General features: G+C 52.8%; 2 protein-coding genes across 2 annotated transcripts; both read left to right on the forward strand.

The window, feature by feature from the left end:
* The first annotated feature begins 257 nt into the window (after positions 1–257).
* Positions 258–3,121, forward strand: NXNL1 (nucleoredoxin like 1). Its single transcript, XM_028086986.2, has 2 exons — positions 258–583; positions 2,788–3,121. Exons 1-2 carry the CDS (start codon positions 258–260, stop codon positions 3,119–3,121), a joined length of 660 nt encoding a protein of 219 aa, XP_027942787.2.
* Positions 3,122–4,866: 1,745 nt separating this feature from the next.
* TMEM221 (transmembrane protein 221) lies at positions 4,867–10,976 on the forward strand. The gene is made up of 3 exons (XM_028087017.1): positions 4,867–5,186; positions 7,361–7,446; positions 10,507–10,976. Exons 1-3 carry the CDS (start codon positions 4,867–4,869, stop codon positions 10,974–10,976), a joined length of 876 nt encoding a protein of 291 aa, XP_027942818.1.
* Positions 10,977–18,256: the final 7,280 nt, after the last annotated feature.

Below are 18,256 nucleotides of genomic sequence, written 5' to 3' on the forward strand. Positions count from 1 at the left end.
TATGTCAGGATGACTGTTTTCCTTTGCAATCCTGTGCTTTTTCTTAATGGATTTCTAGCTGTCTCCAGAGAAGGAGCCCATCGGCAGCCTGCCCCTACCCTCGGAGGCAGCACAGAATCAGGCCGCAGTTTAGGCAGATTAGTGAGGTCCTAAACCGGCCTCCTAAAGATACCTAATCCCAGACCAGCAGCCAGCCAGCAGGCCCAGGGCCACACAAAGTCCCTCGGCCGTGTCCCCAGCTCTCAGCCAGGGCTGCCATGGCCTCCCTGTTCTCCGGCCACGTCCTGATTCGCAACAACAGCGACCAGGACGAGCTGGACACGGAGGCTGAGCTCAGCCGCAGGCTGGAGAACCGGCTGGTGCTGCTCTTCTTTGGCTCTGGGTCCTGCCCGCAGTGCCAAGCCTTCGTGCCTATCCTCAGGGACTTCTTCGTGAAGCTCACAGATGAGTTCTACGTGCTGCGGGCAGCCCAGCTGGCTCTGGTGTACGTGTCCCAGGATCCCACGGAGGAGCAACAGGATCTGTTCCTTAGGGACATGCCGAAGAAGTGGCTCTTCCTGCCCTTCGAGGATGACCTGAGAAGGTGAGGTGGGAGAAGAAGTGAGGGAGGGCTTCCTGGAGGAGGAGCTATTTCTGCTGAAAGGTTTGTTTATTGTTGCCTCTGTTCCATCTGGAATTGATAAGCACGTCCTGTGTGCCCGTCCATACCCAGATGGGGTGGGGAGGGGGCCACCCAGGGGGGTGCATATGCTCATTTCTATTTAGCTCCCAAGGAGCTTACAATCTAGTTGGGGAGACAGACGTGACACAAAGACTCAAACAAATATATAATAAGAAACTGCAGTAATGGTCCAGAGGACCAAGAAGGATGCCATGTGGAAATATAATGGGGAGACCTTGCTGAGGTTTGGGGTCAGGGGATGCTTCCCTGAGGAAGTGGCTTTAAAGAGAGACCCCAAGGCCAGGGAGGATAGGAAAGAGTGAGGAGAGGGAAGGGTTTCCAGGCAGAGGGCACAGCACAGATAAAGTCTGGGAGGCCATCAGAGAAAGACAGCCAGTTCAGGGAACTGTAAGTAATACCAAATGGGAGAGGTCTGCAAGCATCGTGTGGAGCAGCGCCACAAACCCCATCTTAACGGGAGTGGATGCGATCCTCAGAGTAGCTGGGAGCCAGTGAGGAGGGCCTTGGAGCTGAGAGAGAGGTGGGTAGATTCGAGCTTTGCACCCAGCTGCCCAATAAGCAAAACTACAGCTCGTGGCTATCTTAGGACCTTCCCCTTTTCCGAAGTAAGGCGTCCCTTCTTTTTATTTATTTTTTTTAAGTTTTTAGATTTTATTTTATTTTTTTTAAGATTTTATTTCTTTATTTGACAGAGAGAGAGCACAAGCAGGGGTAGAGGCAGAGGCAGAGGGAGGAGCAGGCTCCCCACTGAGCAGGGAGCCCGATGCAGGGCTCGATCCCAGGACCCTAGGATCATGACCTGAGCCGAAGGCAGCCACTTAACCAACTGAGCCACCCAGGCGCCCCTAGATTTTATTTTTAAGTAATCTCTACACCCAACATGGGGCTCAAACTCACAACCCTGAGATCAAGAGTCACACGCTCCTCCAACTAAGCCAGCCAGACGCCCCGCCTTTCCTTCTTTTTAAACTCGAACTTTTCATTATGAAAAATGTCCAAGATCCCACAAGCTGGAAAAAGCATGCAATGAAACCCAGAGCAATCGTTAACATTTTGCCATATTTGCTTTATCTACACACATTGGGAGCTTGCACGGAGCCGTTTGAAAGTGAGTCGCAGGCTTTCTGACACTTTACTGATTTCGTTCATTTTGCTCCACACGTTGGAAGTTTCTAGAGACCTTCATTCTGCACCCAGCATTATCAGAGTTTGGACACTTGCTCACTCCTTCTGCCCTCTCTGCCGCTGAGGGGGATCTTTCCTGCAAACTGGTAACATTTCCCTTCCCAGGGCAGAATGAAGCTGTGAAGGCATCAGAGCCAAACTCGGACCTGCTGACCTCGTTTGAGGCAGGACCCTCTCGACAAAGCCTTCACTCAGGCTAGGTTAGGTGTCTGGACGGAGAGTGAACGATTCCCCACCCCCTTCTCCTCACCCCCCTCCTCCCCCCCTCCACACACACACACACACACACACACACACACACACACACACGCTCACGGTTCCCAGATAAAACACAGGCTGCCCAGTTAAAAACAAATTTCGCATCAACAATGAATAATTTTTTGGTATTTTTTTTTAATTTTTTTAAAGATTTTATTTCTTTATTTGACGGAGAGGGGGAGAGAGGGCTCACAAGTAGGCAGAGTGGCAGGCAGGGAGAGAGGGAGAAGCAGGCTCCCCGCTGAGCAGAGAGCCCCACGCGGGGCTCCATCCCAGGACCCTGGGATCATGACCTGAGCCGAAGGCAGACACATGCCTAACCAACTCAACCACCCAGGCGCCCCAGTATACATTTTTAGTATAAGTATGTCCCACATAGTGCATGTTGTGATGTGATATATAATATATAAAATATAATATAATATAATATAATAATATAATATAATATAATAAATATATGAAACGGTAGCATGTCTGAGGTATTGGAAACACAGCACAGAGGCCACTGCGGCCTGACCTGGTCCCTGGGAGCCCCCAGAGCACACAGTGCACACAGAAGGCGCCCAGTAAGTCCTGGGAGGAGGGATGTGTGGCTCCCCAGCTCGGGATCAGGGACCGGCTTCCGACCGGCTTCCGACCGGCCTGCCGCGCCCGCCCCGCAGGGACCTCGGGCGCCGGTTCTCCGTGGAGCGCCTGCCGGCTGTCGTGGTGCTCAAGCCGGGCGGGGACGTGCTCACCCGCGACGCCACCGACGAGATCCGGCGCCTGGGCCCCGCCTGCTTCGCCAACTGGCAGGAGGCGGCGGAGCTGCTGGACCGCAGCTTCCTGCAGCCCGAGGACCTGGACGACCCCGCGCCGCGGAGCCTTACCGAGCCGCTGCGCCGCTGCAAGTACCGCGTGGACCGGGCGGCCCGGGGCAAACGCGGCCCCGGGAGCGGGAGCCCGCCCGAGGGGGAGGGCGGGGCGGAGGGCGGCGGCGCCGGGGAGCTGTTCTGACCCCTGCGGGGAGGATGCGCGTGGGGATTCTGTGCTGCAACCTCCCGAAGAGTGCCGCCCCAGACACTAAGGGGACACAGCAGGGGACACTTGAGGCAGACGTCCTAGCGTCGGGGAGCAGCGCCACCCCCCCAGCACGGGGGCCTCGGACTAAACAGCGGGGCTTCAGGAGATGCAAAGTGCTGCGGAGTGGGGGTGGGGGTGAACAAGAAGACAGGCAACCCAGTCAAAACTAAGAAAAGGACCTGAAGAGGCATTTCTCCAAAGAAGATCCACAAACGACCAGCAAGCACACGAAAAGATGCTCAGCATCATTAGCCATTAAGGAAATGCAAATCAAAAGCACCGTGAGATCCCACTTCTCACCCAGTAGGATGGCTGTAATCAAAACCCAGCACACAACAAGTGTTAGCAGGGAAGTGAAGAAAGTGGAACCGTCCAGCATTGCTGGTGGGAAGTAAAAGGGTGCAGTTGCTGTGGAAAGCAGGGTGGGGTTCCTCAATAAGTTAAATACATAATGACCATAATTACCAGCAATTCTACTCCGAGGTATAAATCCAAAAGAAATAGGGACTTAAACAAATAACTGTGTGTGCGTGTTCTAGCAACACTATTCACAACAGCTAAAAGGTGGAAAAACCCCAAATGCCCCTCAATAGACAAATGCATAAATAAAATGTGTTCCATCCATACAGTGGGATGCTATTCAGCCATTAAAAGGAATGAACAACTGATACACGGTACAACATGGATGAACCTCAAAAACATTGGGCTCAGTGAAAGAAACTGGACACAGAAAGTCACATAGTGTCTGCCTCCATTTATATAAAATGTCCAGAACAGGCAAATCCAGAGACAGAAAGCAGATCAGTGGTTGCCAGGGCTTGGGGGAGGGGGAGTGGGGAGTGACTGCTCATGGGGAATGGGGTCTCCTTTAAGGATGATGAAAATGTTCTGGAACTAGACAGAGATGCTGTTGGTACAACACTGTGTATGTACTAAATGCCACTGAATTGTTCACTTCAGAATGGTTTCTTTCATGTCATGTAAATGTCACCTCAATTTTTTAAATTAAAAATAAATAAATAATAATAGAAAACCGGCCATGGGAAGAACAAAGCCCAACGGCAAAAGACAGGAGTGCCTCCTCAAGCGGGGGCCCCAAAAGGATCTCGTCCAGGAGGCGACGTTTCTGCAAAGCCTTGAAAGAAGGTCGAACGGAAGGGAAATCGCAGCCAGTTGCAGAGTCCGCAGGTAAGAGACCGAATATCAAAATGAATTATTTAGAAATTCGTTCAAGTTTCCTTTTTTTTTTTTTTAACAATGAAACAGGTGCTTAGGGCAGTGGGTGGTGTGGGGGTCGCTTTAATGAGTTTAGGGGCTTGCGGGGCCCCCTGGATCCGGCCGCCGAGCCCTTGCGGCTCTTGGGGCGGCCTCGGTCCCTTCTTCGCCCCGCCCCGCGCCGGCCCCGCCCGGCCAGGACCTGGAGGCCGGGAGGGGGCGCCCGCTGGGTCCCCGGAGGGAGGAGAAGACTTTGTCCCAAGTTTTCGCGGAGTTTCCTCGTCCCCACCGCGATCCGCACACCAATTCCTCTACGGCCTCCCAACTTTCAGACACCCCTTGCCGTCCCGCCCTCTCCGGAACTTCTGGGAGCCCTTGGACGCCCGCCCAACTCCCCTGCCCCGTTACAATCTCTTCTATTCCTCGACTGCCCGCCCCCTTACCCCGGCCCGAAGACCCCCGCTATGGCCCGGTCGTACGGCGGCCGGGTGCTGGCCGCGATGACCCTGCTGGGCATCCCCGCGGCTGTGCTGGCGGCGCTGGGAGCGCAGCTGCTGTTCCAGCTGCAGGCGGGCCGAGCGGAGTTGCGGGGACTGCGCGCCGACGGGCTCGGCCCCGAGCTGGGTGCCGGCCCCGGGCTGCCCGAGGACGCGGCCGGGGCGCTGCTGCCGCTGGCCGCCGCGCTCGCCGCGCTCGCCCTGGTGTTGGGCCTCACCTGCCTTCTGCTCGCCGCGCTCTGCGGCCACCTGGGCGCCGAGCTGGCGCGGGGGCCCGGCCCCGGCAGGTAGGACAGGCCCCTCTGCCCCGAGGCCCGGCTGGGGGCTGGGCGAGCCCAGGCGAGCCGCTGCGCCTCTCGGGGCCTCAGGCTGGGGGAGAGCTTCCCCTCTTCCTTTCTTCCATCCGGTCCTCCCTTCCTCCCTTCTCTCCATCCCCCACTCCTTCTATCATCCCTTCCTCCCTACATCCTATATTAGTTGAAAATTTGCAGCAGGTGCACCGACTGCTGCACCCTCCATTTTACAGAGGTGGAAACTGCGGTCACAGAGGACCCAGGGGCGGCTGGCCTCCGTGTTGATAGCGCTTGTCATTGAGGGAACCCTTAAGCTTTACGCGCTTCTCTCGTTCTGTGGACTCGCCCAGTGAAGGCCCGCGCGGTCCCTGCGCGGCTGATGTTGCGACCTCCTTTTGTAACTGTGCCTCACACAGGGGAGGCTGATCTCTCTAGGCTGCCGGGTTTGGAAGCGGGTGGACGAGATCTGAACTTGCTTCTGGTAGAGCCAGAGCCTGTGCTCTGGCGCTGGGTGGGCTTCCTTCCTCAGGCACCTGGGCTCACCAGGAACATGGTTACCTGGGAGGCAGGTGTCAGGGGGCAGGGAATGCTGAGAGGAACCTTCCCAGTGTTTCCCTCCAGGATGCTGGGGGCGGGGTGGGGGGGGGGAAGAGCCAGAATCAGGGTCCAGGATGCCATGGATTAGAACGGATGGGAACTTCCACCACTGGAGTAGATCCCACCTAAAGTGTGCATTATCCGTTCCATAGCTCAAGGGGTGTTGAAATGCACTGGTGGGTCAGTCAACAAATATGTGTTGGGTGCCTGCAGAGGGCTGAGCCCAGCACCAGGAGTAGAGGACACAGCAGAAACCAGGCGGACCCAGACCTGCCCTCATGGGGTAGACAATACAGACAAGACTGTAATGTCAAGTGAGAATGAATGCTGGGAAAGGAAGAAAATGGGGTGATGCCGGGGAAGACGACAGGGTGGGGGGTTGAGATGGGACCATCAGCAGAGGCTTGAGTTGGAGACTTGAAGGAGGAAAGGAGGCAGAAGATCTGGAGGACTGTGATCCAGGCAGGGGGAACACCACGTGCAAAGGCCCTGGGGCAGGAATGAGCTTGGGGTGTTAGAGGGAGGTCGAGGTGATGGGTGTGGCCAGAGGGAGACATGAGGGAGATAGGGGCAGGGAAATCAGGAACAGGACCATGCAGGGCTCCTTGTGCTGTGGTGAAGATCTTGGGGTTTACTCTGCCTGAAAGAGTTATGAGAAAGGAGGGTCATGATCTGACTTCAGTTTGGAATAACCCCCTCCAGCCACCATGGAAAAAAGGGGCCAGGAGGGCAGATGGTGGGGAGACGAGGGAGGAGGACACTTCCACTGCACCGGTGGGAGGTGAGTGATAATGGAAGCTCTCAGAGCCTCCGTTTCCTAAGCTTTCAGGAATGGGGAAGGGAGAGTGCACACAACAGAAGCACTTAGCATGGTGCCAGGCTCAAAACCAAGTCCTCAATCAGTCTCAGCTCTTGGGGAATCTCTTTCTATCATCTCTGATAACAAGTTACCCCTGGTTTCCTCATTTCCCAAATAAGCTTATGGTCTGTAAAATAATGGAAGTCAGGTGTCTAGCAAGTGTCTGTGCATAATAGCTGCTTCATGAATGTTGGATGTTTGAATGGACTGATGTATATGGGTGGGTCATGGGAGAGCGGGGAAGGGTGGTGGATGGATGAGTGGCGAATGAGGGATGGATGAATGGACAGATGGATAGTTGGTTGGATCAATGGATGGTGAATGGGAGATGGACGATGGATGGATGGGTGGGTGAAGGATGAATGGATGGATGGATGGATGGATGCGTGGGTGGTGAATGGCAAACGAATGGATGGATGGATGGTGGCTGTTTAAATAAGTGATTGGATGGATTAATAGGTCCCAGTTAAATGGATGGATGGCTGTATGGTTGAATAATAGATGGGGATGGGTAGATGGTAAATGGTAGGGGACATTTACCTGGAAGGATGGATGAGGGGGTAGATGGAGAGATGGATGGATGGATGGATGGGTCCTCACATAGATCTCAGGTCCCCCAAAGCTGGACCACTCTCCCTCCCTCTCCTCCATGGCCTTCCCCCAACAGCTTCACCCCCTGAACCCGTTTTCTTCCTGCCCCACTTCCTCCCAGGTCTGACTGGTTTCTCTATGACTGCCGCCTCCTCAGACACGTGGCCCTTGGCCTTTTCTGCTGTGGGGTCTCTGTCTACTTAGCAGGTGCGTGTTGGGGAATAGAATATGGGGTGTAGAGCCCTGGGCGGGGGTGGCCGGGGGTAATGACCCCATAACTGAAGTCAGCTCTCCAGAGCCAGTCTGCCTGTGTTCGACTCTCGGCTCTGACACTTTCGTGCTCTGGGACCTTGGGCAGATTCCCACTGTGTCTAGGTTTCCTCATCAGTACAGTGGGATGCATACATCCCTGCCTTCTAGAATTGTTGAGGGGATTCTGGGTTAGTCCCTGTGAAAGCCCATGCATGGCATCTGACCCCAGTGGGGGTTCCATAAGTCGTATTGTCTTCAGAACATTCTTGATTCTTCAGTTTCCTACATTTGGTTTGAACAAAAGTTTTCATGTCCTTGGTGGTTTTCTGGAGATAGTGTTTCACAGGTTGGTCTTAGTAAAAAGCTGTTTGGTTACAAATATCAGAACCTCCAGCTCAAGAATGGCTTAGGTTTAAAAAAAAATGCTTTATAAACTAGAAATGCAGTTGTAAATCCCAAAACATGAAGCAAAACAAAAACTAATAACGTGGGTACCAGAAGGACACAGCGCACAGTCTTCCCTTCCCTGACCTGTAATAACTTTTCTTAGATCAACATTCTCTCACCCACACTTGCCGGTAAAGGAACCAAATCATCAAGTTTCTTGAAAGAGACTCCTCTGACATTTTATATTTTGTTCTAATCTTGAAAAATGTGTTGATAATGCTGCAGACTCAGTGCTGAATCATACATAGACCACGGGGACCCTTATAAACAACCCGTTTTCCTAGAAGAAGAAAATATTCAGCTGAATGAAAAAGAAGGGATTTGCTATTACTGTCTTTTTTTCATTCCTACAACAGAAAAATAGAAGTTTAGAAGAGATATTTAAATTATTTATTTGTGAGATGTGAGCCTAGGGTTCATTATGGGAATATAAGGGTATATATGGGTATATAAAGTGCAGGGAACTCTGCATAACTTTTGCTGTTTGACTCAATAAAATGCTCCAGCTGTGAGGTTTTTTTTTTTAAGATTTTATTTATTTATTTGAGAGACAGAATGAGAGAGAGAGAGCACGAGAGGGGGGAGGGTCAGAGGGAGGAGCAGACTCCCCGCCGAGCAGGGAGCCCGATGCGGGACTCGATCCCGGGACTCCAGCATCATGACCTGAGCCGAAGGCAGTCGCTTAACCAACTGAGCCACCCAGGTGCCCAGCTGTGAGTTTTTTAAAAGAGTGGATGAGAGTGCCTGGGTGGCTCAGTTGGTTAAGCGACTGCCTTCGGCTCAGGTCATGATCCTGGAGTCCCGGGATCGAGTCCCGCGTCGGGCTCCCTGCTCGGCGGGGAGTCTGCTCCTCCCTCTGACCCTCCCCCCTCTCGTGCTCTCTCTCTCTCTCTCAAATAAATAAATAAATAAATAAAATATTAAAAAAAATAAAAGAGTGGATGAGGTGACTCATCTATCTGTAAAGATCGGGGGTGGTTGGCCTCAGGTGCAGCTGGTTCTAGGGGCACAACAAGGTTAATCAGAGATGCCTCTTCTTTCACCTCTTCACCTGCTATCCTCTGGGAAAGATGCCTGTATTTGTAAGTGCTTTCAACATAATGCCTACAACCTTGAGCCTTTTCCTAGGCTGGCAAAAAACAGTGTTGGAGACTTGAAGAATAAGATATCCTCATTCTAGTATACAAGAAAACTCACAGAAAAAAAAAAGGTAACTATGTCAGCCTCATTAAGTGTTAAATTAAGAATTTGTTCAGCTCCCATTTAGATTCCTTTTGAGGTTAGGTGACCTCACTCAGCAAGAATTCCCAAGCACATCCAGCCAATCATCCAATCATCCATTCATTCCTAGCCAGAGCCAAAAGAATAATTTAAAAAACCTTTTCAAAAATGTTTAGAGCAAAAATAAAAAAAAAGTCCCTGGCCTCACTTTATTTTTTTAAGATTTTATTTATTTATTTGACAGAGAGAGACACAGCGAGAGAGGGAATACAAGCAGTGGGAGAGGGAGAGGGAGAAGCAGGCTTCCCGCCGAGCAGGGAGCCCGATGCGGGGCTTGATCCCACGACCTGGAATCATGACCTGAGCCAAAGGCAGACGCTTAATGACAGAGCCACCCAGGCGCCCCCTTGGCCTTACTTCAATATGTCAAACATGATGCAGTGTGGCATCTTAAAAGCAAGAGTACAGAGCTGGAGAAAGCATAAAAACAGCCAGCAAAGTGCAAAGAAAGCTTCCATCCCACTCTGGGCTTCTCTTCAACCAATTCTCCCGCTGCTCCAGTAAGAAAATTCCTCCCTAAAAAAAAAAAAAAAAAAAAAAAAAAAATTCCTCCCTACCGGTAGCCCGGTCTAAAGTCCCAGGGCTGGCTCTGATTGGCTGGGCCTGGGTCATGTGATAGCTCTGCACCCAATCACTACAACTAAGGGAAGCAATGCTCTGATTGGCCAAGCCTAGTACCGTACACATCAATGATTGCCGGAGAGGTGGGTCCGTGCTCCTGCATTAGTGATCAGGGTGAGGGTAGGGACTGGACCCGTGGTTCTCAATGGGAACAGATTCTGCTGATCCAGGGGACATCTGGCAATATCTGGAGATATTTTTGGTTGTCAAGACAGGGAAGGGTGAGAATGCCACTGCATCTAGTGGGTAGAAGCTGCTAAATATCCTACAGTGCACAGGACAGTCCTCATCAAAAAGAATGGTGCCAACTGGGCGCTGCACAAGTCAACAGAAAACTAGTACAGATCGGTCCTCAAGGTCAGGTCACTAACCATCTTGTTCAGCAAACTGGGGCCAGAGAGGGGCCTCTGTTAACCTCACTGAAAGTTAATCACGGCACTCAGGAAGCCTGAGATCCGGGTTGTTTTAGTTGTGGTCAAGTACACACAAGGTAAAATTTACCGTTTTATGGTAAAATGCATGTGATGATGGTGTGAGAGGATTAGTTAAGCTGTGTGCCTATCATGTACGGGTTTCTGTGACTGCCCTCTGTTTGGGAGAGCTCTCCCAGGGCTTGGGGAGCAAATGTTTGTTGACTGAGTAAATGAGAGCCATTTCTTTCCCCAGCACTGTCCATCTATGCCCTGCTGCTCTTTGAGATCGAGACAGGTGCAGCAGCCGCCTCCATCTTTGGAGTGGGTGCTCTGGTCTTGGTGGCGGCGCTGACCCACACTCTGCTCCGAGCTGCCCGGGCCACCCACCGCGGCCTCCATGAACTGTCCCCACCGCACTTTGAAGACGACCCTGTCCACCCTGCTAGAGTCTCCAAGGCCAGCCCCAGGGCTCCGCCCCAGCAGGGTACCCACCACCGGACCCCCTACTCATCCTTCCCAGAACCTGGGGGCCCCCTTAGACCCACGTTCGCTGCTACGGCACCTGTAGCCATGGGGGGAGGCCGGGGGACCAGCCTGCCTTTATCCTACATGCACCGGACACTGTCGGTTGGCAGGGGACACTGGGAAGGGGTCACCCACGAGATGCACAGCATGCTAGGCCACCGGCCAGGGGGCTCAGGGAAGGACTCCACACTGGTGTGAACCCAGGGATCAGGGATAGAGACCTGGTGTCAGGCAGCAGGAAGAGGACTCTGTAAAGATAGGTCCAGGCTCAGCCACAGTAGCAGTATGACTTGATTTCTCAGCATCCCTGGCTTGTGTCCTCAAGGTGGTTTCACGGCACAAAATGGCTGCCAGGGCTCCAGGCTTCACCTCCTCTCTCAGAGGGAAAGGCTGAGGCCAGGGGGTGCTCAGAACCTTCTGGAAATCTTCCTGGGAGGTCTTGGGACCCTCCTGCTTATACCTCACTGGCGAGAACAGAGTCACATGGCCACATCTCCAGGCAGGGGAGGCTGGGAAATGTAGCTATCCAGATGTTAGAGGCAGGAGGGGAGGGTCGGGCTTAAACAGTGGTTCTCTGAGTGTCTCCATCCGTTTCACAGATGAGGAAACCGAGGTCCAGAGTGGGGCAGTGACTCACCAGGAGTCCCATGGCCAGTTCTGAGCGTCAGAGTCAGGATTCGAACCAGGGTTCTGTAACCTCCATGCTGCTGACAGTACAAGTCTCAGACTCTGCAACTTCTTCCGGGCTGTGAGCATTTGGAAATCTGTGTGTGCTGAGCTCAGAGCGGCCCAGGGCCGCAGGTGCACCTGGAGGGCTGGACCCAGCCTTCTGGCTGTGGGCCCCTGGCTGAGGGCTTCGCTGCTCTGTGTCTCAGTTTCCTTGTCTATAAAATGGGGACATAAGCAGTTCCCCCCTCCTAGGGCTCCATTCCAGGTGCCTGTGCACAGTAGGTCCTCAGTGCATGTCCACCTGTGCTGTCGTCAGTCTGGACCCCTGGTGGCAGGAAAAGGTGGGTTGATGGCCACCTTCTGGGGCTCATGAAACTGCCAAGGCTTAGAGTGGATAACTCAGAGCCCCAGGGATCTCCAGAGGCCCTAGCCCCACTCCCATCCCACACAACCCTCAAATAAACTCTGACCCTCGCTATCTCCTTTGTCACTTGAACCACATCCAAACATGCTGTGTGGTCAAGCCCAGGCCCGGGGTAATGGGTGGGGTGACAGGAATGGGGTGGGGGGCAAGGGTGTACTTCTTGTGGACCCTAGTCGGGGACCCATGTATATAAATCTTCATGCGTATAAATTTCACCGGGGGTGGGGAAGCCTGGCCTCCACCCTCACCCCAAATGGACAGATGTCCCCGGAATTCTCCCAGTGCGTCCCTTCCTGGGCTGCACAGGCACTCTGAGGCCCAGGGAGAGGAGACAGCTCAGCCACAAAGTGGCTTAAAGCCCCCCTAGGGCCCTTTCCAATGGACAAAGAGGTGCCAGCGCTCAGCTGGGGGGGGGCTGATCCCCCAAGCCTGACCCTGGCAGGGACCCTGCTGATCCGATACACGCAGACCTGAGTGGCCGACCGACTCTGACTTCAGCTGCCTCCTCCCAGAGCTGCCGGGAAGCTGCACAGACCTCCTTGCTGGTGGAGTGGAGGGAAGAGATGACACACATGAATGTCCCATGTGGCACCTGACATGTGGGGCACCCAGTAAGCATGGGTTCTTGGGGAGCATAAGAAATATCAGTGAAAAAGATCAAATAAAAATAAATGTCGGGGCACCTGGCTGCCTCAGTTGGTAGAATGTGCCACTCTTGATCTCGGGGTCGTGAGTTCAAGTCCCACGTTGGGCATAGAACTTAGTTTAAATAAATAAATAAATAAACAAACAAACAAATAAATAAATGTCACGTCTTTATCACATGCCTGGTTCTGCAGGCATGTGCCAGGCACTTTCCTGGCCTCAGTTAATCTTCAGGACAACCCCACTTACGGATGGGGAAACAGGCCCAGGAAGTGAGGCCACGTGGTGGTGATGGCTGGAACCTCGTTACCCCATCACAGAGGGCTCCAGGACAGAGCAGGTTCCTGAGAAACACTGGGAAATGCCGTTTCTGAGAATCCCCTGGAACAGGGCAGGCCCCCAGGGCTCCGGGGTGTGGGAAAGGAGAACGAGGAGGAAGGACCACGGCTGCCTGCCAGCGAGCAGCACCTCCTCTCCTGGACTGGGCAGGGGAACCAGACGCTGGACCCCTCAGCCTCATCCCCAGGACCAGGACTAGGGTGCGGGTGCAAAATTGGAGACCTGAAAGAATTGAAAATAGGTATTCAAACAAATTCTTCTACAAACACATTCATAGCAGCACTAGTCGTAACTGCCAAAAGGTGGAAACAACCCAAATGTCCATCAGCAGATAAGCGGATAAAAAATGTGATCAATCCATGCAATGGATTACTACTCAGCCATGAAAAGGGACAAAGCAATGACCCATGCTACGTAGGGATGAAGCTCGGAAACATCATGCCGAGTGAAAGACGTCACACACGAAAGGCCACATAGTGTGTGATTCCACGTATATAAAACGTCCAGAACAGGCAGATCCATAGAGACGGAGCAGATTAGTGGGTGCCAGGGGCTGGGGGAGTGGGGTGAGGAGTGATTGCTCATGGGGACGGGGTGTCCTTTCTGGGTGCTAGAAATGTTCTGGAACTAGACAGGAGTAATGTTTGCACAACATTGTCAGTGTACTAAATGCTACTGAATTGTATGCTTTAAAATGGTGAATTCTGTGTTATGTGAATTTCACCTCAGTCAGGACAAATTTAAGGAGGCACCTGATCTCAGGCTCCTGCAGGTGCAGGTGGGTCCCTGAACTAAAATGAGCTCCTTAAATGTTGCACCCCTCGAGCTTGCTAGCCTCATTTTTGTGTGACCCCAGCTCATCCTCATGGGACCCAGAACAGGATCCCTGAAAACTATGCAAAGTTCCAGCTTGGAAGGCCAGCTGGGAGTGCTGCCCATAGCCCAGTCGAAACCTGCCCCCCTTGCCGTCTCTGCCCTGGAAGGGACACCAAGCATCCTCCTATCTCAGCCAGAATCAGGTGAGAGGGGATGAGGCTGGTCCTGGGGCTGAAGCCAAATGCTCAGGTTGCTCTGTGTCCTCCAGGAGCTGGGACAGACCTGGCTCAGGGAACATATGACCTGCCACTTTAGTTTCCTTTATAAAATAAAGTAACCTCCTCCCCTCCACCAAACACAGTGAGGAGGACCAAATCAGAAAGGATACTGATGTCTCCATTAATTCCACGGGTCATGCAAAAACCAGCAGCTGTCGGCATCCTGGTGTGACTAGAGAGTGGACAATATCTCTCAAAGATGTTGCCTTGGATTGGGATCATCAGAGCCAGACCTTGAGATGATTTGGGGGATGTGGTTTGTTTATGTGGGAGGGTACCTCAGGAAGCCCTAGAGCCCTTCGGGGACACCAAGGAGCAGACAGTACTGTGGGCAATTGAGGCTCCATGCTGCCAGGGACCTCTGGGAGACAGCATAAAGCACACACAGCAGAGTGGTCCCCACACTGGGGTGTTTATCCTCTGACCTCCATCAGGTATTGGCTGAGAGCTGCTTCTAGAGAGATTAACCCCTCACACTTCTGGTCTTCCCTGTGCACCAGCTGGACACACCCCTGTGGCCAAAGGAGGCCCCAGGCAGGGTTGGAGGTATTTGCTGGGAATGACATTCATCATGGAGAGATGAACATGGAGGGGGTGGATGGGAGTGAGGCACAGAGAACATCTGCTCCAGCTATGGAAGCATTTTTCAACAGCAGGTACGGTGGGGGATACTGAAAGCACTTAACCACACTATTTCCGGTTGAGAAGAACTATTGAGTTTTGGGAGCCCACCATGGGTCAAATACCCTGCCTAACTCACACAAGCATCGCCGTTGTTGTCCCCTTGATACAACCCGTCTCTCTTCTTTAGTTCTACACATGCAATCTACTGAAAGTGGCAGAATGGAGCTGGGGTCCTCTGTGTTGGTGACATTTGGAATGGAAGGCCAGATGCCACCTTGGAGAAAATTGCTCAGCACAACAAGGGGCATATCCCCGCCCCCATACACACCCCAGAAAACACTTCATGAACATACTTTAAAACATATTTTGGATGACATAAGAATTTTGGAAGGACCTCATGAGCCCTCCATCTCAGGACGGTTCTAGGTACAGTGCAAAGTCGACCTTAGGCTCAGAAGAAGACCCAAGATGCAAAACTGAGTTGATTAGGATACATGGAGCAAGAATCACATAAATACTACCTGAAAATCCAGCACATTTTCTTTCCCTGACTTCAATATCCTTTGCGTTTGTATCCGTTAGCTCTTGCTGCATAACAAATCATCCCCCAAAGTTAGCCGCTCAAAACAACACGCATTTATTATCTGATAGTTTCTGTGGGTCAGGAATCTGGGCATGGCTCAACTGAGTCCTCCCCTTCAGACTGCAATCGGGTTCGACAGGGGCAGGATCTCCTTCCAAGCTCACTTCGTCGTTGTTGGCAGGAGTCCATCCATTCCCTACAAGTTGTGGAACTGAGGGCCTTGGTTCCTTTCTGGCTGTTGGTAAGAGGCTTCCCTCAGTTCCGTGACACATGGGCCTCTTTATAGGCCAGTGTGCTTTAGCAAAGCCAGCAAGAGAGTCTGCAACCAGACAGAAGTCACTGTCTTTTAGAACCTAATCATGGAAGTGATACCCCATCAACCTTGCTGTATTCAGTTGGTTAGAAGTGAGTCACTAGGTCCAGCCCATACCCAAGGGAGGGGATTACAGAGGCCTGAACACCAGAACACCATAGTCTTTGGGGACCATCTCAGAAGCTACCTCACGTCTCATAAATTCTCTTCAGGCTCTATTCAAAGACAAGTGAAAAGGGCAGGTGGATAAGCAAGATGAGAAAGGGGTGTTTTCCATACAGCACAAATCAGCTGTTTTCAGTTAGGATCTCTAAGCCGGCAAGAGTGTGCAGAACAGCTAAGGAATTCAAACTCTGGCAAGACAAATGGCCAAAATTAACACAACTGACGATGCCGAGTGTTGGTGAAGACATGGGGTCGCTGGAACGCTCATTCATTGTGGGTGGGAGGGTAAATTGGTACAACAGCGTTGGAAATCTGCTCGACTGCATCTGCGAAAGCCGAACATAGGCCTCGCCTACCAGCCACAATCTCCACTCGGGGCATTTACACAACAGGAGTGAGTGCATGTTCCTCCAAAGACATGTACAAGAGTACTCAGGGTGGTTTTGCTCAGTGGCCACAGAGGGGAGACACTTAGCAGCAGGGGAACAGGTGAACAGACCGGTATATCCATGCGGTGGACTCAGCAACAAAAAAGAAAGGAATCATTCAGCAGCAAAAAAGAAGGAATTATTCATACAGGCAACACCCTAGATAAATGTCACAGACATAATATTGAACAAAATTAGCCAGACTCAGAAAAGAACTCACTAGGGCATGACACTTCTGTGAAGTTCGAGAGCAGGCAGGATGAATGATGAGGTAGAACCCAGTAGCTTTAGGGGGCTTGAAGGGGAACGGCAAGGGGATGTTTGAATCTGGCCCAGGTGGGTGCTCTGATCGAGGGATGGAGAGAGCAGAAGGGGCCACAGATGGACTCAGCAACATTTGAACAGGAAGTATGGATTTTGCACTAGCAGAGGCCACTGGGGGCTTGCAACCCCAGCACCTGCTTGGACTTTGCCCTCCAGAAACCGTTTGGCTGGGAAGGCCTTTCAGGGACGGGAAGTGTTTCTGCAGGTCGGTAGAGCAGTTGAGGGACGCATGCATTCTCCCTCAGAGCTGCGCTGGGGTAAGGCCCATTGAGATACCCATTGTAAAGATGGAGAAACTGAGGAATAGAGAGGTCAAGCCACTGCTCAGGGTCACCAGCGAGTGAGCAGTGGAGCTGGGACCTCAACTCGCCCTAAGACACCTGTCTCAGGTGGGAGCAAGCCAAAGGCAGGAAGGATAAAGCTTTGGCTCCCTCCTGTGTAGCCCAAGATGGCGTAAGCTCAGCCACAGCAGTCAGGATTGATGTGGCCCAAGTCGGGCGTGGGTGGGTGGGCTCCGAGGTGAGCCCGCACTTCCCCAGGCTGTCCTCGGGCCCCGTGGGGCTCAGAGGGTTGGGATTTTGCCGGGTCGTTGGCCTTGCAATACCAGCAAGTCCAGTCAGATCTGGGGCCAGGACGGCTCCTCTGGGGGCCCCTGGTCACCCAAAGGATGCCCTGGAAAGCGATCCAGAGCTGGTTTCAGGGTGGCCAAGAGGGTGACCAGGGAGAACAAACAGCCTTTGCTTCCCGGCCAGATCAGATTCCAAGGCCGGCGCCAGAGCAGCCTGGGCGGGACCAGCAGGTGGCGGCTGTGCCCAGAGAGGGGAGAGGTGGGGAGATGTCTCAGCACCAAAGGCTTAGTTTTCCCAAGGCAGCTGCGCTATACGGGCGAGGGGGCACATTTTGCGCCGTCTCCCCTGGTCCCCCCTCTCCAGGACAGCTTGTCCTCTCTCCCCTCAGACTCCCAGGACAGGGCCATTCTGCTTCCCTCTGACCCCAGAGCAGGACAGGATCTACCCCCTCAGACCCCCAGGACGGTGCCGTTAGATACAAGTGCCCGGGTGGGCCGTACGCCCCTTCTGGGGGCCCAGTGGGGCACGTTCTGGCCAGTGATCTGTGAGCAGAGCTCCGACGAGGCAGTTCCAGGCCAGGCTATTTCACTGACAGGGCAAGAGCCTCCTGAGTCTGCCCCCAGTGCCGCGGCAAGACGGTGGCAGCCCCTTCAGGCAGGTCTCAGAGACCGTGACCAGCAGAGCCTGTTCCTGCCCAGCCGTGGGCACGCGGTACAAATGAGAAGGAAGCCTTAGTCTTTCTAAGCCACAGAGATCCGGGGACGTCCTGACTGCAGCAGAACCTGGGCCACCTGACGCTACGGGGACCTACGGTGGACAGAGCAAAAAGGAAGAAGCACTGGCATGGGAGAAAAACGGTGTGAGTCTGGGGTCGTTAATTTACAAATCGGTCCACCCCATTATGCATAGACCCTGGATTTGTGAGTCTCACTGGTGAAGAGTTGCCACCCCGAAACCAATATTTGCAGCACTTTGTGGTCATTCAGGGACATGCACAGAGTGGGGGGAAATGTGAATCACCGAAGCACACGGTCTTCATTGAGGTGGGACGTGGTGACGCTCCGCCATCTTGCTTCAGCTTGGACTGTGAAGAGGTGGCCTTTTTATGGTCTATCTAGCGGCACGTTTTCACATTTTTGTGCTTTTCGTTTGCAATTTTGCTATTTAAAAATGTCTGCAGGAAAAAAATAAAAATAAAAAAATAAAAATAAAAATGTCTGCAGGGGCGCCTGTGTGGCTCTGCCTTCGGCTCAGGTCATGGTCCCAGGGGCCTGGGATCAAGCCCCGCATCGGGCACCCTG

This window comes from Eumetopias jubatus, unplaced genomic scaffold, assembly GCF_037043125.1.
Source record: "Eumetopias jubatus isolate StellerSeaLion01/CBP00866 unplaced genomic scaffold, mEumJub1_p1.0 scaffold_1, whole genome shotgun sequence".
In the NCBI taxonomy this organism is placed as follows: domain Eukaryota; kingdom Metazoa; phylum Chordata; class Mammalia; order Carnivora; family Otariidae; genus Eumetopias; species Eumetopias jubatus.